Here is a 24,237-nt window from a genome sequence, read left to right on the forward strand (position 1 = left end):
TTACTATGGAGGGATTTGGTGCTGGCACAGGCCATTTTTAAAATCAGTTCTCCGATCTCATTTCTGGTCTGTACGTAACTGTTGATGTTACTAAAAATGGCATAAAAAACAAGTGATTGGTTTAGGTGTGTTGGGTATCTTCCCCTTTCCTCTGAAATCCTTTTATTGTGGATTTTTTTAAAGAATAAATTCATTTTATTTATTTATTTGGCTGCATTGGGTCCTGGTTTCTGTGCGAGGGCTTTCTCTGGTTGCAGCGAGCAGGGGCCACTCTTCATCACGGTGCGCAGGCCTCTCACTGTCGCGGCCTCTCCTGTTGCGGAGCACAGGCTCCAGATGCGCAGGCTCAGTAGTTGTGGCTCATGGGCCCAGTTGCTCCGCGGCACGTGGGATCTTCCCAGACCAGGGCTCGAACCCGTGTCCCCTGCATTGGCAGGCAGACTCTCAACCACTGCGCCACCAGGGAAGCCCTATTGTGGATTTTTAATGGTTCTGCCAGAGAATTCTTGAGTCATTTGATCCTTTGAGAACGAAATGAAAGTGTCACGCAGTAGGAAAGTTTCTCACATTTGGCAAAAGTTGTCTAATGATAATGAATAAGTCACCTATGTGTAGCTTGGCACACACGAAAGGTATGGAACTGAAGCAAAGAAAGAAAGTGTACTGGGCTTCCCTGGTGGCACACTGGTTAAGAATCTGCCTGCCAAGGCAGGGGACATGGATTCAAGCCCTGGTCCGGGAAGATCCCCCATGCCGCGGAGCAACTAAGCCCACGCGCCACAACTACCGAGCCCGTGCTCTAGAGCCCGCGAGCCACAACTACTGAAGCCTGCGCGCCTAGAGCCCAGACTCCGCAACAAGAGAAGCCACCACAGTGAGAAGCCTGCGCACCACAGTGAAGAGTAGACCCTGCTCGCTGCAACTAGAGAAAAGCCCGTGCACAGCAACAAAGACCCAAGGCAGCCAAGAATAAATAAATTTTAAAGCAAAGTGCACAATTCCTACACTACGTAGATCAGATGTCATTGTCTTTAATGTTTATTCTTCCTTTTGTGGATCTCTAGTGAAAAGCTAAAACAATAATACTAATGATAATAATAATAATAAAAGTTTAAAAAGATGTTGTGTTGTTGCCAGGTGTCCTGGGTCAATGAGCCTCACATGAAATTCAAAATAAACTTAGAAAAAAGTAGACCCAGTGTTTCGTGCAGCGGCCAGTCAGTAGCAAAGCGCTTTCAGGATGAATCTGTAATTATGCTTAGCCCTCCAGTATTTGGAACAAAGGGCTAGCACCAAGGATGTGGGTTAACATTGCTTCCTTTCATAGCACAGGTGTGCCTGTAAACCTCTTTGGGCTTATGGGGATCACTCTGATACATTAATTATTTTCTCAACAAATACTTAACTGCATGCTGATTCACTTGAATATCGGCATAACAGTTATGTAACAAACCAATCCAATACGCAGCTGCTCAAAGGAACAGTCACTTGTTATTAAAGTACTTGAGTCAGGAGGCTGAGAGTCAGTTGATCTGGGCTGGGCTTGGCTGATCTGGCCTGTTCTTGCTCCTGCTTCAGAGGGTTGACCAGTCATCAGCTGATCCCGGCTGGCCTTTTCTGGTGTAGGTGGGGTGACTTAACTCTGCTTCATGCGACATCCACGTTTGTCCTGCGGCTAAGGAGTCACTCTACGTACACATCCTTCTCGTGGCGACGTGGCAGCACAAGAAGTGAGCTTCAATGAACAAGCCCATTAATAGCCTCTGGTCTCATCATTGTGTCTGCTAATAGCCCATTGACCAAAGCAGGTGACATTATTCAGCTCAGTGGCAGGAAACTGGACAGAGCAGGGCACCTCGGCCACGGTGGAAGGACATTGCCAAGTAACTTGATATGTCACAGGGTGTGGATCCAGGGAGGAATTGGGATCAGATGATCCAGTCTGCCTGCGTGCTTATGGTGCACCTGGCACCGTTCTAGGCACTGGTGAGACCGGAAAACAAACAAACAAAAAACTGCCCATATGGATCACTCTAGTGCTAGGAGACAGAAAATAAAATACATGAGTACATTATATAGCCTGTTAGAAAGTGATGAGTGCTATGGAGAAAAATACGTCTGGGAAGTAGAATAGGGAGTTCTGGGAATGCAATTCTAATGGGATGGATAGGAAAGGCTCTTCTGAGAAAAGACTTTCAAGGAAAGACTTAAAGAAGGTCTGTGAACGAGCCCTGCAAGTGTGCGGGGAAGAGTGTTCTTAGTAGAAGGAACAGTAAGTATAGGGGCCTGGAGGCGGTAGCAGAGCTGGCACATTTCCAGGACAGGAATGACCTCAGAGAGGCTGGACCTGAGTTAGAGCAGCACAGAGCTGAGAGGGGCAGGTCCAAATGGTGCAGGGCCTCCAGGTCATTGTACTTTTACTCAAGTCAGGAGTTGCGTGGTTTGACTTACATTTTAACAGGATCACTCTGGCTTGTGTCGAGAATAGACCATAGGAACACAGTGGTGGAAGCATGGAGACCAACTGGGTCCCCGTTGCAGGAAGCCACTGAGAGAAGATAATGCTGGGACCAGGGTGATGGCAGGAGAAATGGTTCGAAATGGTTCGATTGTTGTGTGTATTTTAATGGTGGAACCGACAGAAATTGTTGATAGAATGGATGTGGGGTATTACTTTGCTAGAGCTGCTTATAACAAAGTACCACACGGTGGTTGTTTAAGTAGAAATTTATTTTCTCATAGTTCTGTGGGCTAGACGTCCAAGAGCAAAGTGTCAGTAGATTTGGTTCCTTCTAAGGCTGTGAGGGAAGGCTCTGCTCCAGGTCTCCTTCCTTGACTTGTAGTGTCTTTCTTTTTACTGCTTCTTCACACGGTCTTACCCCTGTACGTGTCTGTGTTCGAATTTCCTCTTATAATACACACACCAGTCACATTAGGTTCGGGCCCACTAATGACCTCATTTTAACTTAATCGAAATACAGTCACATTCTGAGGTCCTGGGAACTAGGACTGTAACATATGAATTTTTAAGGGGACACAGTTCAGGCCATAACATGGAATAGGGGAGAAGCAGGAGAATCAAAAGTGACATCAGGGTTTTTTACCTGGTGGAGTTGTCACTAGCTGAGATGGGGAGGACTTGGGAGAAGATCCTTCTGAGCATGCCAGGTTTGAGACGCCTATGAGATGTGCAAGTGGAGATGCTGAGCAGGGAGCTGGACACTCATTTCTGGGGTTTGGGAGAGAGGCTGGAGTTGCAGACACAAATTTGGGAATTTTGGGTATAGAGGTACTATTAAAATCCACGAGGGGGCTTCCCTGGTGGCGCAGTGGTTGACAGTCCGCCTGCTTATGCAGGGGACGCGGGTTCGTGCCCCGGTCCGGGAAGATCCCACATGCCGCGGAGCGGCTGGGCCCGTGAGCCATGGCCGCTGAGCCTGTGCGTCCGGAGCCTGTGCTCCGCAACGGGAGAGGCCACGACAGTGAGAGGCCCACGGACTGCAAAAAAAAAAAAAAAAAAAAAAAAAATCCACGAGGCTGGACAAGACAGGAGAGTGAGTGGAGGTGGAGAAGGGGACCAGGACTGCACCCACTCCGACATAAGAGGAGAGAAAGAAGGAAAAGAACCAACACAAGAGGCTGAGAAAGTGGTAGGAGGGAACCCAGGGGAGTGTGGTGTCCTGGAAGACACTGTTTTAAGCAGGACAGGTTAGGAAGGACTAGCAGTTGACCACTGGGTTTATTTTGTGGGGGTCACTGATGACCTCAGTATGAGTAGCTTCAATGGACAGTTAGAGGCAAAAGCCTGATCTGTGAATGTTCAAGAGAGAATCAGAGGAGAGCAATTGGAGAAAGGGAGTATTAACATTTTTGAATAATTTTTCTGAAGGGGGAAGCAGAGACATAGGAAATGTAGAAGTATCTGTATTTTAATCTATAATTAGTGAATATTAGATACATGTATGTTGTGGCTATACACAGAAGTATACTAATATGTGCTCTACATATACATATATGCTCAGGTATGCACATATAAAAATAACTATAATGATCAGACTAACTAAACGCTGCTATTAAATTTCTTCCCTGGGACTAGTGGAAATGATTTTATTGGTAAAACCAGGTTTTTCTTCTTAATCCGTGGCATGTTCATTAATCAAAGCTTTGCTTTTCTTTATTTCTAGGTTTAAGAAGTTTGATGACAAGTACCTGCGGAGGCTTTTGATTCGGGAGAATCAACCCAAGTCGAGCATTGTGTCTTTATATAAAAAGCTTGAAATAAAACATGCCATTGAGATGGCAGAGACGGGAATGATAAGTACTGTCCCTTCTTTTGCATCTCTGAAGTAAGTCCTGTTTTGCAAATGAAAGTTAGTATTACTAAGTATGTCTTTATAGTTTTGTGAAACCAGTAATAACAGCACATTTGACTTATTTCCTAACATGATTCCTTAAGACCTCACAGCAGCACAAGATCCTGGTTAAAACGTGAAAGCCTGGAAGTGTGTCCATGATGCTGTGTTCTGTCACATCACGGCACACCATGCTGTGTTACTGCAGAGTGGACCAGTCAGAAAGTACTTTGTCATGTTTAGGGTGATCATGCCTTTATGATATCTGCTTTGGGCAGTTCAGTGTGTTCTGAAAGTAAAGCCTCTTTAGCAAGCATTTTGAAATGGAATATTTTAAGGTGCGTTATAATTTGCAATTATAAATATGCATGTAATTACAAAGCTATTTCCTCATGGATTATTTGCAGAGTCATAGTTTAAAGTCTCGGAAAGATCATCAGTGATCATCTCGTGCAGTGGTTGTCAACCCAGGCTGTACGTTAGAAAAACTGTAGGAGCATTTAAATGATACGTATGCCTGCCCCCACCCCCGCCCAGACCAATAAAATCAGGATCTCTGGGGTTGAGGCCCCGGTATAGGTTTATTTATAAGTATATAATAAGTGTATGGAAGTTTCTAATATGCATCCAGGATTGAGATGCATTGACCTAGTCTGTCTCCCTAATTTTAAAAATGAGGAAATGAAGACCCAGAATGTAGAGACTTAAAAGTCTTACAGCAGACTCTTACAGCAAATCCATAGCAGGACAGTAAATACTGTTAGCAGATTAGCAAACGAGTTTATCATGTAAGCATCATTCCTCCTCTACACAAAAATGACAGATTAAGGGTTCCACTGATTTCTTCTTTCACTGATGAGCCTGAAGCTCCTTTAAGCTAAATGTCACCTAAATCAAAATGCTGTCTATGGGACGGTTGAAATGGGAGAGGAAGCTCCAAATCACACCCGACCTTATAAACTGTGATTTTCACTAGGACTATAGTCCCCTATAAAAACTGTGGTAGTCTACACAACCCAGAATAAAAAGAAGGTAGTGGTCAGGATGGCTCAGACATAAAGGCATTATACTGAATTGGAAATGGTGGTGCTTGAGCAGAATGACTGCTTTATAGTCCCAGCACTGCAAGTTACTCACTGTGTGACCTTAAGCTGGTCCATCTGTTTCCCTGATGCTGAGTTTCTTCAAGTAGAAAATGGGGCTAGACTTGATCCTACAGTTTACTCTAGCTTTACAATTTACGATCTTTCTTATGCACTGCTCCTTTTGTGCTTGCAGCAAGCAATAATTCAACTATCCAGCTTCTCAAAAGGGAGCCGTTGCCTTTGCGGTCACAGAAGAAGGAAATCTCACTTTTACCTCTGTTCACAGTTCATTTTGAAGCCAGTGGTAGAAGCCAGTAAAGGCAAATGTTTAGGGTTAGGGAAAGTAGGTAACAAAATTAATGGATAGCTACGTAGCTGGGTAAATGATTGCCATATTGACCATTCCACCTCTCCTGAAATGTTTTCTTTAGAGGAAGATAGAAGCAAGAAAGGGAGGCAATAGGGAGTCATATTTCTGGCAATAATGAACTGAGGTCCAGACCAACTACCTTCTGAGAAAACTAGAGGTAAAAGGACAAAATATGTTTTGTCCAAAGTATATTTTAAGTATCTGCTTGAAAGCTGGAGAGTACCCTTACAGTGAGGAATTTCTTGGCCAAGAGTCAAAAAAGAGGGAAGTTCAAGAGGATAGAACTGGTATTTGTTGCCATTTTCTCTCTGGAATACAGAGAATGTTATCTGAGACTCTAAAAAGCTAAAACAGAGGTTTTGACAGACTAATTGGTCTTAGAGAATAAAATGGGAATTCAGAACCTACGAAGAAGGAGGAGCATTTGTATGTACTCAGCTCTAGGTTTTCCTTCAAAATCCTACACCTTAACCCTCAAAGGAAAGAAGTCCAGCCTAGAATTATCTCAATTCATGATTGTTTAAATCATCAGAGACTGAGATTGCCTCTATCTCAGCTGCTCAAGAGAAGTACATTTAAATCTTCTCTAGAGGAAATAATATTGTAAAGAGTGTTAAACTATCTCCATCATTTTTTTAATATATAATGTCTAGCACTCAATCCAAAATAACCAAGCATATGAGTAGACAAGGAAATGTGACTGAAAATATTGAGGGAAAGGTCAACAAAACATAGAGTAATAATAGGCACAAAGGGGATTCAGATAATTGATTTAACAGACAGTGACTTTAAAATAGAAATAATAACGTGTTTAAGGAAAGAAAATGGCATTGACACTTTTGGCATCCTCATGGAGATTATATAAACAAAAAATATCTAAGTGGAATATTTGAGCTAAAAATAAAGTAACTAAATTTAGGATCTCATTTGGTAGGTAGAAAAACAGATTAGACACAGCTGAAGAGAGAAGTGATTAATTGGAAGATAGGACAGAAGGAAATAACCAGAATGAAGAAAAGATGAAAAAGAAATATATGAGATTTCATATATATATATATATATATATATATATATATATATATATATATATATATAATATATATATATATATATATATATATATATATATTGAAAAGTTCCAGAAGGAGATGAGAGAGAAATTGGTAGAAGCAATATTTTAAGAGATAATGACTGAGAACTTCCCCAAATAGATAAAGGATATGAACTGTGACAACCCCAAGCAGATTAGATAGGGAGAGAACCAAATGAGATACCTGCTAGTAAAACCACTAAAAGTAAAAAATACAAAGAGAACATCTTAAACATACTCAGAGGGAAAAAGAGACTTATTTTCTTCAAAAGAGAAAAAAAACCTGGCAACCGATTTTTCAGCAAAACCAGTGGACACCATTGGTAGCTTGAAAAATTCTGAAAAAATGTAACTGAACCTAGAGCTCCATATCCTGCTAAAATATCCTTCAGAAAAAGTAGAGTTAAAACTTAGGAACTTCTTGCGCTTAGGAACACTAGACAGCACTTCAGAGCTATACTTGGGGACCATTTAGAACAGCAAGATCACCAATAAAAAGCACAAAAATGTGAAACATGGCACTAAATAGGCTGTGAAAAGGACTTTTTTTTTTACAGCATGAGAGCTGAGACAAGGGGGCAGATGAGTTTGGCCTCATTTGGGAACATGCATGCCCAATGACTCAAGTTTTTCTCCACTTTGCACATGTCTGTGAATGACTGGGACAGTGCGATGAGTACTGATAATGTGTTTTATAAATTTTAGCAAGTAGTTGAGCTTGCAAATACGGAATCCCTGAATAATGAGGATCAATTGTATGTACATACATATTATAAATGGTGTCTTTGTAAACGTTTCTAATGAGGTATTTAAAAGAATAGGCCATAATAGCAAAATGCAGCTAAAGTTTTTGTTGGGAAAAAATCCTGTATTAATTTGTGGAGTATTAGAAATAATAAAGTGATAGCATTGCAAGCTACTCTGGTCTTTCCTCCTTAAATAATTGCATGAATAGACCCTGAAAAAACTTGTGCATGATTAAACTTGTATGAATGATTTTGACACTGAAATCAATGTTTTAGATTTTTGAATCATTTAAAAATATTGAATAATTCCTAAGTGTTCTTTAAGATTCTTCTTCTTTTTTTAAAAAATTAATTAATTAATATTTTATTTTTGGCTGCGTTGGGTCTTCGTTGCTGCGCGTGGGCTTTCTCTAGTTGCAGCGAGCAGGGGCTACTCTTCATTGTGGTGCGCGGGCTTCTCATTGCGGTGGCTTCTCTTGTTGCACAGCACGGGCTCTAGGCGCGTGGGCTCAGTAGTTATGGCTTGTGAGCTCTAGAACTCAGGCTCAGTAGTTGTGGCCAATGGGCTTAGTTTCTCTGCGGCATGTGGGATCTTCCTGGACCAGGGCTCGAACCTGTGTCCCCTGCATTGGCAGGCAGATTCTTAACCACTGTGTCACCAGGGAAGTCCCAAGATTATTCTTCTTAAATGGTGATATTATATCGCTAAGAAAGAAAATTGATGAATTTGATACATGTTGAATAGTAAAATATTTTTTTCTAAACTTTCACAGTGACTGTCGTGAAGAAAAAATAAGGAAGCTCACACCTGGTGAAATGGATGAAATTCGAGAAATATTATCAAGAAATCTCTATCAGATCCGTCAGCGAGTAAGAATAATTTACTTAGCAAAATATGTATTTGCCTTTGGCTAAAAATATGCCTTCAGATTAGATGCTGTCCAGTTATAGCGGCTGTTGTCCCACCGTCATGCACCCTCAGCAGGTCCCACACCAGACACTTCCTTCCCTCAGACCCACCCCAGGGTCTGTCCTTTTAGGGTACTGCCCTCCTCCCAGACATCTTGGTCAAGGCTCTAGGCTAGAGACCCAGGGAGCTGGGAGTTCTGCTACCAAAGGATTGGAGATTAAAAAAAAAAAAAAAAAAGTGTGTTATCTAATGGCGAGGAAAGCAATTGATTGCTCTTTTAAAATTTTTTTAATGAAATAGCTTTATTGCTTAGAAGAAGCCTTTTAAAAATGTATTTAACCTTCTTTGTTGTTCATAAAGTGTGATCGTTTCTTCCTTTCCTGTATCTTCTGAGTCACTTCCTTCAAACCATTTCCAGTTTTAACACCTCGTTCTCATAGTTTGCTAATAATACAGTTAACAGTGCATACAGTTTGCCGAGCCCCATTTCTCTGCATCGCGTGTATTACCTCTTTTAATCCTCTAACAAGTGGTGTTATTTTTGTCTCCATTTTACAGATAAAGAAACTGAGGCACAGTGAGGTGAAGTGGCACAGGGACACAGCAGTTGTCAGGGGTCCCAGTCACTCACATCAGGGCCATTTCTGTGGCTTCTTAGCTGTCCTCCCCACAGACCAGCCCGTTCCATCCGACATTACGGCTGCTCCATTCTTTTCCTCAAGCCCCTTTTAACGCAGCATCCTCCTATTTAAAATGAGACAAAGCAGTCGTGGCTTTCAGGCTAAACTAACTATTCTTTCAGCCTTTGGGATCTATTTTTAAGTTCCCCTTTCTACCTCTCCCTCAGCCACCCAGACACCCACGGAGGACAGGTCTGAATTCATTCCTTGGACTGTGTTGCTCTCCCCTGTGTCTCCACTTGGAATGTCCCACTTCTTCCTGTCAGTCCATCCATATTCTCCAATTTTTAAGGTTTCCCCAACGCCCTCTATGTTGTTCCCAGACCTGTCTTTGAATGGGATAATAGCACTTAGAGCTCCTACATGCCACGCAGTTCTAGTACCTCCTTTCGTGATTTAGTTATTATTTTGTTAGCTTTCAATGCCCAACTAAGATAGCTAGTTCCTCAAGGCAGGAATTGAGTGCTGTTCTGCATTACTTCTGTTTATTACTTCTGCTAGGTCTGATATAGTTCTGGGGATAAGGGTATTCCCAAGAAGTACACATTATTTCTATCAGAAAATGAATTTAATTACTAAATACAATTTATTTTAGGAAGTGGATTTCTCTAGAGCTTGTAAAACTAAAAATATTATGTCCTGGACAGCCCTCGCTTATAAATTGTATGGCTTCAAATACCAGGACATGATCATTAGTGAGGGAGCCAGCAGCTTTTCTCAATTTGAAAAGAAGAAATGTTCTTGACTTAATAGAGGGTCATGGCGCCACCAAGTGGCCCAAAGTGGTTGGTTTCTATACTAGCAATTACTATTCAATAGGGAAGGTATGAGTTGACTTGTGTTTTTCCCTGGCCACTACTGATGGGTACCTATAGACAGGGTACTTCAGGGTAGTCGAAGGTGCTTGATGAATTCGATCGTTTTCTCATTTATAAAGATCACACTTTTCAATGAAAAAAAAGTATTCACCAACTCTCATTAGAAGATGAATTCTTCTTTTTTCTTAAGTAGAGGATTTTATTTGGTTGAATCAAATACATAGTTATTGAATACATGTGTGGATATATGTATTGAATATATCTATGAATAGAACAAAGCACTATATTCCCTGCAGAGGATACAAATGAATAAAGTACAGCTCCTGCTCTGACACATTTAGACAAGACCACCACCATCACCATCTTCATCACAGCTAATAACAGTAGGTAATTATCAATTGAGCACTTCTCTGTGCCCAGCACAGTTGTAAGGGTTTCTGTGACACCGATACATCATATATCTCTACAAATAACTTGAAATTCCTACCACTGTTACCCTTAAATTGAGATTTGGTAGAACATGAATTCGTTCAAAATTTGAAAGAATGTTAACTTCTATACTTCTCGTTTTTCCCCTCTGCACATTCATTGTTAAGTACCTATCAGAGGTGCAAAGCCAAAGAAATGGAGTAAAGTTTTGGAATTTCTGGGCAGTGATCATCGTTTTTGTAATATGTTGCTTGTGTTTTCATTTCAGACTTTGTCCTACAACCGACACAATCTGACTGCCGACACGAGTGAGAGGCAAGCCAAGGAGATCCTGATCCGTCGAAGGCACAGCCTTCGGGAAAGCGTTCGCAAGGACAGCAGCTTGAATCGGGAGCACAGGGTAAGGGGGCTTCGTGGCTCTGGGACGCAGAAGGCTTCCAACGGCAAAGCCAGGATGGCCCTGGGGGGCTGATTCACAGGAATCCTGGGATGGAGCTCATCATCACGTCTTTCCAGACGTTGCTCGGACACCTATCACCTTCCAGACACTGTCTAGGCACTTGGAATACGTTGGTGAACAAAATGACAGAGCTCTTTTTCCTTGTGGAATTCACATTCTAGTGGGGGAGAAGGCCACCAGGAATGGGCAGAATAAGAAAACTATCTGTTATGTTAGACGCAGTAAGTGCTGTGGACAAAATAAACCTAAAAGGGCTGAGGAAGGAGATTGGGAGGATGGAGAAGGGTCATACAGGGTACAGGTTTTTTTTTGTTTTTAACATCTTTATTGGGGTATAATTGCTTTACAATGGTGTGTTAGTTTCTGCTCACAGGGTACAGTTTTAAACTGAATGGAAGGGCCAGGCTTCATTTGGAGTCTTGTTTGACCTTTCCAGGGAGCGGGTGCAGCCTGAAGGGGGGCTGCCGTGCGTGCATGTGTGGAAACTTCTAGGAGGCCGTGTGTGTGTGTGTGTGTGTGTGTGTGTGTGTGTGTGTGTGCGTGCGCACGTCAGGGGAGTTTCAGAGGCTGCATGCTCAGCATTCGACTTGGTCCAGGGCATTGCCATAGATAAGGAAGCTACTTTAAAAGGATATTCTGAATGATTGATCGGACATAGCAGGCAGTGCATCTCATTCTCAATAATGTTCTATGCTGAGCTGTCAGAGACCAAAACGGTTATGTGTGAACAATAGTATAATTTTTTTTACATGTGAAATGTGGCAGCATCGATTAAAAGTTAAAGAAACTAGAGACTGTGGCTTTAGAAATGCCAGCAAGTTGGCTATAGTAATACTTTCTGTTCTGTCATTTTCAAGATTTGTGAAAGTAAATACAACTTAAACATGCTACATGTTTCATGTATCTTCCTCCCTATCCATGTAGGTTCTAAGTCTTTTTTAGTAATGCTGTCATAAGTGGGTGTTTCTGTAGCTTTTCTTTAAGAAAAGCTGGTGGTTTTCACACCTTGTTCCTAAGGGTCCCACTTTGTTTTTCTTAGTAGTACTGATTTCCATGATATTTTAGGAGAGGTTTTACCTATTTTAAATAAAATGACTATTACTTGGAAATTTATTCCCCATCCCTACAGCTCCTCACCCAGTAGTTTCGGAATCCAGAGCTAACATTTTAATTTTTAGCACCAAGGTTAGGTTTGACATAGAATTCTAAGCCCGTAACATACAATAAATGACATGTGTGTCATCTAAACAAGGTTTTCTATTTTTTTGTTTTACAGATTTCCACCTCAACCTCCCGATATTTATCCTTACCAAAAAATACAAAGCTTCCAGAAAAGCTACAAAAGAAAAAGAATATTTCTAATGCAGGTATTGAATACAGCTGGAGCAAAAAGACTTTAAACTTATTTATTAGTGTTTATAAAATAGAAAAATTTTCCTTCTTTTTTAAGGACAATGAGTTCAGTCGTTTGCAAATCTATAATAATAATTTGGTGACCTTTCATTAGTGTTGCATCCTTTTGGAATGGAGTTCTGTGCACGTTATACGTAATTCAATCAGTTATTTGATTCTATTCGATATGGCAAAAGCAGATGTCACCGTGTGTGGCTGATGAACAGGTAAATAGAAAGTTGTCAGTCTTCAAAGGTTTAAATTTAATTCTATTACTCTTACAACATTTCTAACTTTAAATGTTCATAATAATTTTAATATATTTTCATAAAGGCAACTATATAATTGACTTCTGGCTGTAATTATTAAAGCTTTGACATGACGGCTAACATCTCTTCATTTGATGGTAATCTTTATGTAGATTGCAAGCCATAGTGGTGTTTTGACCATTTTATGAAAATATAAAGGAAATAAAGCTGTGCATGAAATTGTACGTCCTAGATCAAGACAAGAATCTTCATAATAGCAGCTAATTACTGATCTGTTTACCGTGTGCCAGACACTGAACTGAGCCCCCTGGGGCCGTTCTGACGGGGCAGGTGAGCGCACAGCTGCCGCCAGGTGGTCTCAGTTTGACATCCAGCTCCACCACTTACTAATATCTTTTGAACCTCAGTTACTTCATATGTAAAGTGGGTGGTTATGAGGATTCAGTAGGTTAATGCATTTAAAAGTGCTTAGGACAGTGGCTGGCACATGGGAAGCTCTTCAGAATTAGCAAGAGTACACACTTGTGGACACGCGTGCTCGCGGGACTTATGCACGCGCCCAGGACTCAGCTGGAGTCGGGGTGAGCCCTCTGGCCTCCCTGCCCGACCCCCAGAGCCCCAGGGAGGGCACAGCAGGTGCCAGACCCACAAATGTATTGGCCAGTCGCCTGTAACACCTTCTCCCTAAAAGGCCCGCCCACGCTGTCCTTCTTTTGCTCTCTGGCAGGTGGCAACAGCAGTGACTCAGACCCAGACGTCGGGACCACCGTCCTCAACCTACAGCCCCGAGCCAGGCGCTTCTTGCCAGAACAGTTCTCAAAGAAAGCCCCCCAGGCCTATAAAATGGAATGGAAGAACGAGGTAGATGCTGATTCCAGGCAAGGGCAGCCCTCCAGCTCCCCAGCTGCCCACAGCAAAGAGGGGGGCCCCCAGGCCCCAGGCGTGCTCTGCCAGCCCCTCCTCTCCAAAGGTCACTTTGGCTCCATGCGGGGCGACCGTATGAACGAAGGCATCCGACCCAAGGCGCCACCTAGGCTGGTCCGAAGGGCATCAGAACCTGGAAACCGGAAAGGTCGATTCGGGATTGAGAAGCCTTAATGGAAACGGCCAAAGCAGACCTGGGGGGACCGGCCCTGCCCAGCTGTGGCTGGTTACCCAGCAACCTGACACAGCAAGGGAATCCACTTCCAACCCTCTATGCATCTAAATACTGTCCTTGGGTGGTAGAGCCATGCCTTTGATCCATGGGGCAAATGCTTATCCCAAGAAGCAGAAAATCAAAGAAACAAAAGCCCCATAAAATGTCTCATATGACCTGTTGCTAGCAGTTGTATTCTGTGCAAGCCTGAAGAAAAAAAAGCCACGTGTGCCTTTATTGAACTTGAAGGACAGAACTTGAAATTTTTAACACACCCTTGTTGGTGAAAGTTTTAATATATACATGTATGCCTCAGATTTTATTTATGAAAAAATATGTATATCTGTAATTAGTTTTTCAGTGAACGGCACTGAAAATACTCAGAACACCTTTCCATGGCATCCAGGGCAGCTCCTAGAGGATGGGGGGCATCAGCTCAGGGTGGAGGTGTTTCCTGATCCTGAGCTGACGCCAGTTGGTTAAGGAAGAGTACGGCACGGAGCAGAGACCCCTGAGGATGGCAACAGCCAGAGCATCTAGGCAGAACCTCATGGCCTGGCTCCCAGACTGTAGCGCCTATGAAATGATGAGAGTCAGCTGGTTTTCAATTTGTTCCTCGTTCTACCGCGTGTTTTGGGTGACATCTAGATTCCATCTCCCCGTCGTGTTTAAATGGTACAAAGAGAAGGGCTGTGTGGGTGACACCAGCTTATGCTGTATGCCAGACACAGAGCCAGCTTGTGACGAAGTCTGGCCTCACGTGGTGGGTGTGGAGATGCCAGGGCAGCGCCTGCACAGCTGGCTGCAGGGTTTTCTCTTGTGCAATACTGGGAGGAGGATGCAGGAGACCCCCCCTGTCACGCCCACCTGCAGCCACCTGCTTTAGACCTTTTCTGTAGCACATTCTAGAACTTTGAATCCAGGACAGAGGCTCCAAGCAGACAAAGATAAAAGTAGGGATAAACAATATTCCAATGTTTAACCAATTGGTGAGAATTCAGGTTTTGAATTTTATGCAGGAAGCACTTTGGAGAATGTGGAGTTCTCTTTTTTTTGCACTAGTCTGTAATTTCTTACCTCTCCCCCCTCAAGAAAGTAGTAGCTCAAATTCTTCATCTAAAAACGAATTCTACTCATCTGAGTACTTTTTAAAAGTACAGCAGAAAGACAAGAAGTGGAACATAATCATTCAAGATTAATACTGGAATCTCTCAGACGATAGATTTTATTGGCCTGTCACTCTTCCCAGAAAAACCCCCTCTTTAAAACTTGACTAGAACAAGACTCAAAATTTCTGGGTTTAGATATGAGATGAAGCCACTCATGTAGTCCCTTGGATTCACATTGGAGATACAGCAAAGGAGACAAGTGACCACCTACAATTGCTGGAAAAAGATGAATAAATTCAACAAAAAGATCCGGTACTTAGAAATCCTCAGCCGTAAATCTTATCCCTTCCTTCTTCCTCCACCAACGTGAAGTAAGTCTTCTAGCTTTTTTTCTCATGTTCTAAAATCTTGGAATACTGCTAGATTGTTGGGCATGAGACAGAGGGAAGGGTAAACACACAAGGTACAAGTTCAAAAAGTGCACGATTTCTTTCCCAAACTCTCCCAGGTTGATCAGTGGAAAGCGGTGTAGACGTAATTTGAAAACTGCAAGTTTAGGACCCTGTGCCAAAATTCTTAATTTTAAATGGAAATATTTATATATAAAAATATATATATGTATTTCATCTGCTGGAAATAAATTAAAACTGACTTTTAATTTAGAATTTTCATTATAGGACTATGACTCACCAAGAGATGTGATGTATATTTTTGAGAGTTTGAAGACTAAGTTACAGTTTATGAAATCTGAAAAGGAAACTGAGATGTAAAATGATCTTGAAAATGAATTTCCTGATTTTTCTTGGTGTCCTAGATTAATAAATATTAGAAGGAGTCTAACGTTCTGGAACAGAAGGAGAAAAACATGGAAATGTTTATCATGATACTTCTTGTTAAGCACGTAGACCAAATTCAGCTTTCACCAATTAAAAGTCAGGTAAAACACCTGGATGACATTGTGTAAATTTCTAAGAAGGAACACTTACGTCATTTTATCTTTATTATCAGTTTAAATTTTTCCTTATCTGTGGAATGATAAAATCGATGAAAAAGAAATTTGACTTTAGTATTTTCTCTGTACCTTCTTTTTATGAAATTATTAATTTCTAGACACTACAGGAGGAGAGGGTATGGAGTTGAAACCCTTTAACTAAATGTCACAACAATCTAAATTTCTGCAGTACAGAAACATCCCTGCCCTTGTAAATGATTCCCTTGTTTCAAACAACACTTGATCCGGCCAGAGTTCCACTGTGATTGTGGAATTTTGATGGGTCTTTAATATTTGTTGTCAAAAAAATTGATTTGAACTATTTACAAAGTCAGGGCTTATTTCTTTATATGTGGGCTTATTATGCTAAGGCTGGTTATTGGGAGCAGTTCTGTCAGTTAGCAGACGATTAGAAATTGGCCCCAAAGTCTGACACTTTTTAGAAACGTGCGTTTGCTGTATATGCCCGCAAATCTTCAGGGTGAAACTCCCTTCGGCTTTTGCTAAGTTTTGGAGTCGGGGTGTACCGTTTTACCTGGCGGGGGGCAGGCATGTTTGTTTACCTAAGAAGCGAGAAGCAGTTACATGTCTCAGCACATTTTGCATCTGTTGCATTGCCCAAATCATTAAAACTGTTAAAACTGGCATTTCACAAACAAGTATGAGAACTAATATTTTATTAGTTCCAAGTGCATACTTTACTCTCTCAAGAGTGATTGAAGGGTTTCTTTGTGCAGTTGATGTAGCTGTGACATTATCTGTTGAGGCCTGAACACTGAATGTTGATTCCCTCCGTCAGCTTGAATAAGCCAGGCTCAGGAATCAGAACTGTCTGGTGATCTGGGATTTTCTGGTTCATTTTTTTTTCTCCACTCTTAGAGCAAAATGGGTAGTTTGCTGGGTTTTTTTTTTTTTTTTTTTTTTTTTTGATGTGAACCAATTTTTTTTAGTCTTTATTGAATTTCTTACAATATTGCTTCTGTTTTATATTTTGGTTTTTTGGTGGCAAGGCATGTGGGATCTTAGCTCCCTGACCAGGGATTGAACCCGCACCCCCTGCGTTGGAAGGCAAAGTCTTAACCACAGGACCGCCAGGGAAGTCCCAGCTTGCTGGTATTTTATATCCCACATTTCAACCAGGTCCTTTCTTCAACCTACCTGCAAGGCAAGTGAGAGCCCCAGCTGGTACCTGCTGCCTGGCAGGGACCATAGCTCTCGTCCACGATAAATGACAGCTCCCTTTGGAATTTTTCCCAATGTCATTCACTCCCCATGTGGCTGACACCCTCAGACGGTCGGTCAGCAGATGGTGGCCAAATACCCACATGGTTAGTTAGTTGTTGAGTGTTTTCAGTGTTCTGCTGGCACATCAATTTCCAATCCCTTTTATATTTCTAGTTTTCTACAATTCTTTTTCAAATAAAATTCTACTTGACTACCTCTAAGAATAGTCAATAAACTGTGGGTAGTTCTCATACCGGTCTGGTCAGGGAATGAGTTTTTCTGTGTGCAGAGTTAACCTAGCTACTGTAAATGGATGGTCACGTTTCAACCCGCATGGCCTATTGATTCTTTTGGATGGCTCGGGACCTCTCAGTCTGTCACAGAGGTTTTATGGGGACCCATCATCCTCGTATTGTAGGGTGGAGAAAATCCCTCTGTGAGATGCCGACTTTAACGCTGGACATACTGGTGGTGACTTTTCTGATTTTCACTTCTGTAACGAAACACTTTGAATTAAATATTCAAATGTTTTCCCCCTTTTTTATTTCATTGGGTCCTGCTGAGTCATAAGTATGAGTGGTAACTGAATTTCTAATTTAAATGAGGCTTTTTTTCTACTTAAATTTCTAATTTAAACGAGGCCTCCAGTTACAGTGTCTGCCAAACAAATTGTATGTGTGTACGCTGACAAAGGAGTGCTTCTCCTGGTTTCTGTGAAATGTCGTACAGAAGTTTAAAATATTAAGTTACATGGAAACGTTTAATTAGTCACTATGGAGAAAATGATACATCACATGAAACTAGGAAAGCCCCAGAAATTCCAACTTTTATATTTATACATCAAAACCATTCTCATTTGTACTAAATGGGGTCATGAGAGCTGGAATTTGTGAAAGAAGAATTTTTAAGAGTATTAAAGTAGTTTCAGGGCCTTCCCTGGTGGCGCAGTGGTTGAGAATCTGCCTGCCAATGCAGGGGACACGGGTTCGAGCCCTGGTCTGGGAAGATCCCACACGCCGCGGAGCAACTAAGCCCCGTGAGCCACAACTACTGAGCCTGCGCTCTAGAGCCCATGAGCCACAACTACTGAGCCTATGTGCCGCAACTACGGATGCCCACGCACCTACAGCCCGTGCTCCACAACAAGAGAAGCCACTGCAATGAGAAACCCGCACACTGCAATGAAGGGTAGCCCCCGCTCTCCGCAACTAGAGAGAGCCCGCGCGCAGCAACGATCACCCAACACAGCCAAAATTAAATAAATAAATTCATTAACAAAAACAAATAATAAAATATATTTTACACATGAGCCACTCTTTGGGAACATAGTGTTGTATGTACATGGTGTTCACTCACTGTGAGACCAGCTATTTAGACCAAGGTCACAGCTGATCAATCCCTGGGACAAAACTGACCATTCTGTTTGTACTGCACGAATGACTGGACGCCGAGGCCTCAGGACCAGCATGGTGCAGTGGAGGGCACACAGGAGCAGGAAAGAAGGGGCGCATCAGTGACAGGTTCTGAACTGCAAACTACTGCGTGGTGAGAAGTGGCAGTGGCGAGATCAGCTCTGGATCTTTCTACCCCCTGCGGTCGGTGTACAACCCACCACTTCCAGTGGCCCCTCCGTCTATACACTTAAGTTTTATAATTGATAAGCCATGTAGTTCAAAAAGGCCCAACTTCAAATAGAATCCTAAGATCTGAATGGATTTGATGACTGTCAATTAACTGAAACAAACAAAACTGGTAATAACTTCTGTTTACATTCTTTTCTCCTAGTACAAATTTGGCAGGGAATCATGGGAAAAACATGTTACAATTTGAAAAGCGGGCTCTCATTCTGACTCAGCGAGTCCTTTCAGATCCAGCCACGCAATCTTTTCAGGCCTATGTCTTCTCAGAGGTCAACTGAGGGAGAGAGATGACCGAGGGATCCTTCTTGAAATAAGGGCACTGCCAGTCCTCACCATCTGCACACTTCCTTTTTGGTAAACCTCAACCCCCTATTTTACTACAGCCATGATGGGTGGCCTCAGAGGCGTAGGGTTATACTTTCAACATGTGTTGCCAGGTGGAAGAGGACTTACCACCAATGCGCTGGAAAAGAACTGCAAAACGCTGCAGGAGGAGCCTGTAAAAAACATAAGTGATATCTATAAAATCAGCTAGACCCATCACAAAAATGGATGAAATTAACAGAAAAACATTAGGGGAAAAAAGACCATTTTTAAAAAGTAAATTACCCCATAATAATTTTTCAGATGGAAGAGTAAATTAATATAATTTTTAGTAAAAGGCCTTCAGAATAAAATGGAGGGAAAGCAGGAGAGAGACTAGAGGCAAAGGTCACCCTTAGGGACCTTGAGAGAGTCCTTCTCACCCTGCATGAGGCGAGAAGTCATGACTTCTCCATGACTATAACATTAGGCTGCAGGTTCCCGCAGGCAGGAGCCCATGCCTAACCAGCTCCCCGGAGAGGCTCAGTAAGTACCTGTGACGTCACAGGCGGTGTGGGGCATGGGGGTGATGCTATACCTGGAGACCTCTCTGAACATACGTAGTCTAGGAAAAGATGAACTACATTTGCTCCAGGGTCGTACTTTGAAATAGTCTGAAAATTCATTTTATCCCCTTTTCAGTTCACCGTTGGATATTACTTAGCTAAAAGACTGATGTGTTTTCAGGTACTCAGTTCAGGGGGGTGGAAAATCAGTGCCCTGAAAATGTGCAGGATTGGTTACCTCCTATTCCAGCAACTGTTGGACTCGCTCCAAAAGACTTGACATGAAGGCTCAGCGAAGGGACGACCGCGCTAACACCAAACAACTCCTAAGGAACAAAACGCTCATTAACGCAAATTGGAAACTGAGGCCTGGGTGTCTTTAAAGTGGTGATCCTAATTATAAACTGATTTTAAAAACCCCACAGTATATAAAATTTTCAGCAAACAAGAACTCAAAATTGTATTCTACAGTAAGCTATACTCATCAAATTCAAGGAATCAAGGAATCCAAATACAATGTGTAAAAATAGTTGCCACCTGTAAATGCCTGGATCGCCCTGAGAATCCATTTTAACTTTAGCTTCTTTGTCACTGATCCTTAATATTCAAGGAGCATGCACTACATGCATTCCTCAAATTTAAAAAATGGGGAGTAATGAAATGAGCCAAGAGGGAGGGATAATGCGTATTTCTGAGCAAAGCAGCACCTGTTAAATAATGTGATATTCCTCCCGGAGTCAAGGAAGGAGACCCATGTGCCGTCTATACCCTGACGAGGTAAGACCTGAAGGGAAAGTCTCAGTACAGCAGAAAGAAGAGAGAAGGCTGGTGTACTAGGGGGTGGCCTGCCGTTCTTCACTAAGGCACAGAAGGTGCATGGGCCCTGGGGTCAGAGGTTTTCAATTCCAGCTCCATCACTTACTAAGCATGTGCCCTTGGAAAGTTATTTCATGTTACCAGCGTCGGTGCTGCCATCTGTAAAAAATGGGGATAACAGTACCTGCGTGGTAGAAACGGGATGAACATTAAGAGACATGATGGCTGAGGGAGGTCTGACACAGCAGAAGTGGAAACGTGTTCTCTTTCCTTCAATTCTGGGGTAAGTACTGATCGTTTGGGCTAATACTCTTGAGTTAGTAGAAAGACATTTTTTCCTTTAAGTTTTTTTTCCTTCCTCTGTCACTTGGTTTCCTGCTACAACTGGTTCAGGAGAGGACAAACACATCTTGCACACACACAGAGAGTTTTCTTTATATTCAACCCAAATTCCTTTTCCTATAATCCTGGTTAAATAGAAATATCTTTTTTCTTCCACAATTAATCCTTTGCTTCCTTCTCTTGGTGGCTGTACATTAACCTAACATAGAAACACGAACTTCCAAATACGCTTCTTAGGGGCCTTTTCCATGGTTACAGCTTTAGATGGCCATATACTTAATATCCAGTGACCTTAAATAGGTGACACATTTATAATACCAGAACCATGGCTCATTATTTCAATTTTAAGATTACTTAAAATTTCCTCTGTTTCTGAGCCTATTTCTTCTGGGCTTTGCTATCAGCTTTGCCCCATCAGCCTGCTGATGATTTATAAGACTCAAAATACATCAGCTAGCTATTGAGTTTTCTGGATTTTTCAGAAAAGGAAACTCAATTGTCCAACAAGATTCTTTTTTCCAAAAAAATTCCCAGTACCACTTGTCATTTATTTCAAATGATTTTTCTAAATAAGAAGGGGAGAGGAAGCTGTAAGTAGTCAGGCTGAAATCTATAGGAGGTAAATATGAAAACAGCAACTCATAACAGACTTACTTTAACACTTAGTGAGCCTGAAAAATATTATCTTTTTCTAGCCGGCTGCTAGCTCTTTCCTCTCAGGAAGTTCTGTTTTAAAATTGACTTCTCCATGACTATAAAAGGCAACTTCTCCCTTCTTCTGAAGCCATAGCTTCTTCAAAACCACCCTCTTCTGCGTGCACTTCAAATCTGGCAACTGGTCACGTGCTTATAACCATTTATAAGGAAATCAGGTGAGAGGGGACCACTTAAACCTTTCTCAGGGAACATCTACCTCTCTCAGTGATATCTGATGAATACATTCTAAAGTTTTAGGACCCTTTAGAGGGTAGGAACCCAAATATTTCTTGATTAGTGGATTATCTTTTTTTAAAAAAAGAATTATCACCTGACTAAAGCTGATTAAATGGAATCTAAATCTCTCCGGGTATCTGGAGGAAAGAAAGGACCACAATCATAGATCTTAGCATCATCTTAGGATGCTAATCAAAAAGTACCTAGAGGGTCATCTTAGTCTTCCTTCCTGAACAAATTAAAACCTGGAAACAGATAAGAGCTCAAAACAAAACATTTTGGCAAATGCTTTCATCTTATTCCTTTCCTCTTCCAATTGGAAACCATCTTCCTAAAAGTCTTAGGGGTCTTTACATCCCTAGGTATATTAAAAATAACAACTAAATTATGTATAATATTCCTTAGATGTTAGCTAACAAAGAGCCTTTAGATTCTTCAAGGATACCCAAAGTGGCATATATTTTAATTGTTTACAACGTTTTCCATTAAAAAATTCCCTATTCTCTTTTAACTCTGGGAAATCTTACATTTTCTCCTTAAGATATTAGAGACCTAATGCTTCTTTCTAATTATTAAAATTATTAAAACTTTCCGTCAGGCTTGCTAGATTACACTGTACCATGTGCACAGCATGTAGCCAACATACGAGAAGCTTGGAATATTTAAATCTGTATCGGAAGGTCATAGTGAATGATCTGCAAATGTATTTTAAAAATCTCAAACTATTTTGCATTCTCGTCATGTTGGTCTCCAAAGCTCTCTGAACCCTGGTCTGGACTTTCCAGGTAAGGGTCCAAATCCTCTTCATCTGGCAGAGCCAGATTCCAGTACCATCTGAGTTAGGGTGGTCCCCATCCCCTACCCAAGCATGAATGACACAGAACTCCCTTTCCAAACTTGAAGAACCACCCACAGTGGACGGTTCTGAATTCTGGGTGACTGGATTGGAAGGCTGAAGAAGCACCACATCCTGAGCCTGAACTAAGATTAAAGAAATGGGATCAGAAGGAGAGCCAGGCTCTGACCTCAAGCACTAAGCCTGGGGTGGGGTCTGCCACGGTAACTGGAGACAGAGATCCTGGCACAAACGTTGCCCTCCCTGGGTGTCTCACAGTTCTGTGTCTAAGGGATTTGATGAATATGCTTTCATCGTTGTCTTAACAACTACTAGCTCAACATTAAACTTTACAGACTGTTGGACACCTTGCACTGAGGATGGGTAAGGAGGCTGTCTCCCTGCTCCTCTCCTAGCTAAGCACCGCGTCCTAACTCGAGTCAGGCATCAGACTGGGGAGTCGTGCTCTTCACCTGCATCTGGGCAGAAAACAGTAATTCCTCTTTGCCAGGACCCAGTGCCCTTGGGGACCATCTTCAAGGCCCCAGAAGGCAGCCTTCTCCCATTGACACTTAAACCTGACCAGCTCCTTTTGTCTTCAAGATGAAGTCCCAGGCCCAGCAAAGAGGAAATCCTCCTGGGTCCTTGTCCCAAGGCTGCCCTAACCCGGATTAGCTCACAACCAGGGCAACTGAACCAGGCCTAGACTTGGGGAAAGAGGGGTGAAGAGGCAGATGTAGGGTTCCCGCATATAATGGCACAGGAATTACCAACACAAGCTCAGTTAGTAATACTGCAAGGTCTTCCCAGTTGGGAATGTGTATTACAGTTCCTGGAGCTCCATAACCCCTACCCCATAACAGGTTTTCAGAAATTCCATGAATAAATGGAGGGCCAGCTGGCTGGATGGTTTACCCTACCATACACTCAGTTTTCTAATCTTCCCATTCTACATGGGAAATTAATAATTGTCATTAAACCAGGACGCGCACACAAGTCGTAACAAAACCGAACCTGGCTTGTGCGATATATAAACAGTTTGTCGAAAGGCAGATGTGTATAATTCACTGTGATTTGCATTTTTAAGCATTCCAGTCTACCAGGAACCCTAAGGAAAATGTATCTAATTCTGCCCAAGACCAACAGAACTTCCCCACCTGGCTTGGTAAAAAGGACCTGTGTGTTCCTACCGCTCCCGCAGTCACACCTGAAGCTGGTGCTGGAGCGTCTTAAACAGCGGGGCTGCGATTGGGGGGCGCGAACTGGACCCAGTGCAGGCGCGAAGGTCAGGCCTCATTTGTGGTCAGGTGCAGAGGTAAGGGGGTTACGGGGCAAGAGCGGGACTGAGAGGTAGGGAGGCATCACCAGGCAGACCGCTGCAAGGAAAAGCACCCTTGATCGGGTTCCAGGTCGCGCACGCAGCCGGCACTTCGCGTCCAACCCCGCACGCACTCACCAGGAATCCCACCAGGTAGAGACAAAGCAGGAAGCATTGGGCTCCGACGGTACCGGGGCCGGGAGCCCCCGCCTGGGTCCCTGTCCTGGGCTTCTTCCGCGGTGTCGCCGAGGCCAGGCCCCGGTCGGGAGCCACGCCGCCTCAGCCCCAGCGTTCCGTAGGCTCACACGCGCTGGGGGATGAGCTCACCCGACAGGCCCGCGGCGCTGGCCCCGCCCCTAGGCGGAAGCGAGCGGCTGCGCCTGCGCAGAGCTGAACGCCGCGGGCGGGCCTTCTTGGGCTG

At 42.6% G+C, this 24,237-nt stretch overlaps 1 protein-coding gene and 1 long non-coding RNA gene across 2 annotated transcripts in view; one reads left to right on the top strand and one right to left on the bottom strand.

Moving 5' to 3' along the window:
• SLC9A2 (solute carrier family 9 member A2) overlaps positions 1-15,917 on the top strand; it is an 86,206-nt gene extending 70,289 nt beyond the window's left edge. Inside the window, exons 8-12 of the mRNA XM_024743808.1 lie at positions 4,185-4,346; positions 8,417-8,513; positions 10,749-10,880; positions 12,217-12,307; positions 13,329-15,917. Coding sequence (XP_024599576.1) covers positions 4,185-4,346; positions 8,417-8,513; positions 10,749-10,880; positions 12,217-12,307; positions 13,329-13,699 — 853 coding nt within the window. The 3' untranslated portion in view covers positions 13,700-15,917. The remainder of the gene's footprint in view (positions 1-4,184; positions 4,347-8,416; positions 8,514-10,748; positions 10,881-12,216; positions 12,308-13,328) is intronic.
• LOC112398944 (uncharacterized) lies at positions 13,521-24,149 on the bottom strand. Its single transcript, XR_003003109.1, has 4 exons — positions 23,955-24,149; positions 19,811-19,898; positions 19,157-19,200; positions 13,521-13,658 (listed from the first exon to the last, which is right to left on the bottom strand). It is a non-coding gene; the product is annotated as an uncharacterized LOC112398944 (long non-coding RNA).
• Between the last annotated feature and the right edge of the window lie 88 nt (positions 24,150-24,237).

Source organism: Neophocaena asiaeorientalis, unplaced genomic scaffold (genome assembly GCF_003031525.2).
Source record: "Neophocaena asiaeorientalis asiaeorientalis breed wild unplaced genomic scaffold, Neophocaena_asiaeorientalis_V1.1 scaffold114, whole genome shotgun sequence".
In the NCBI taxonomy this organism is placed as follows: Eukaryota; Metazoa; Chordata; class Mammalia; order Artiodactyla; family Phocoenidae; genus Neophocaena; species Neophocaena asiaeorientalis.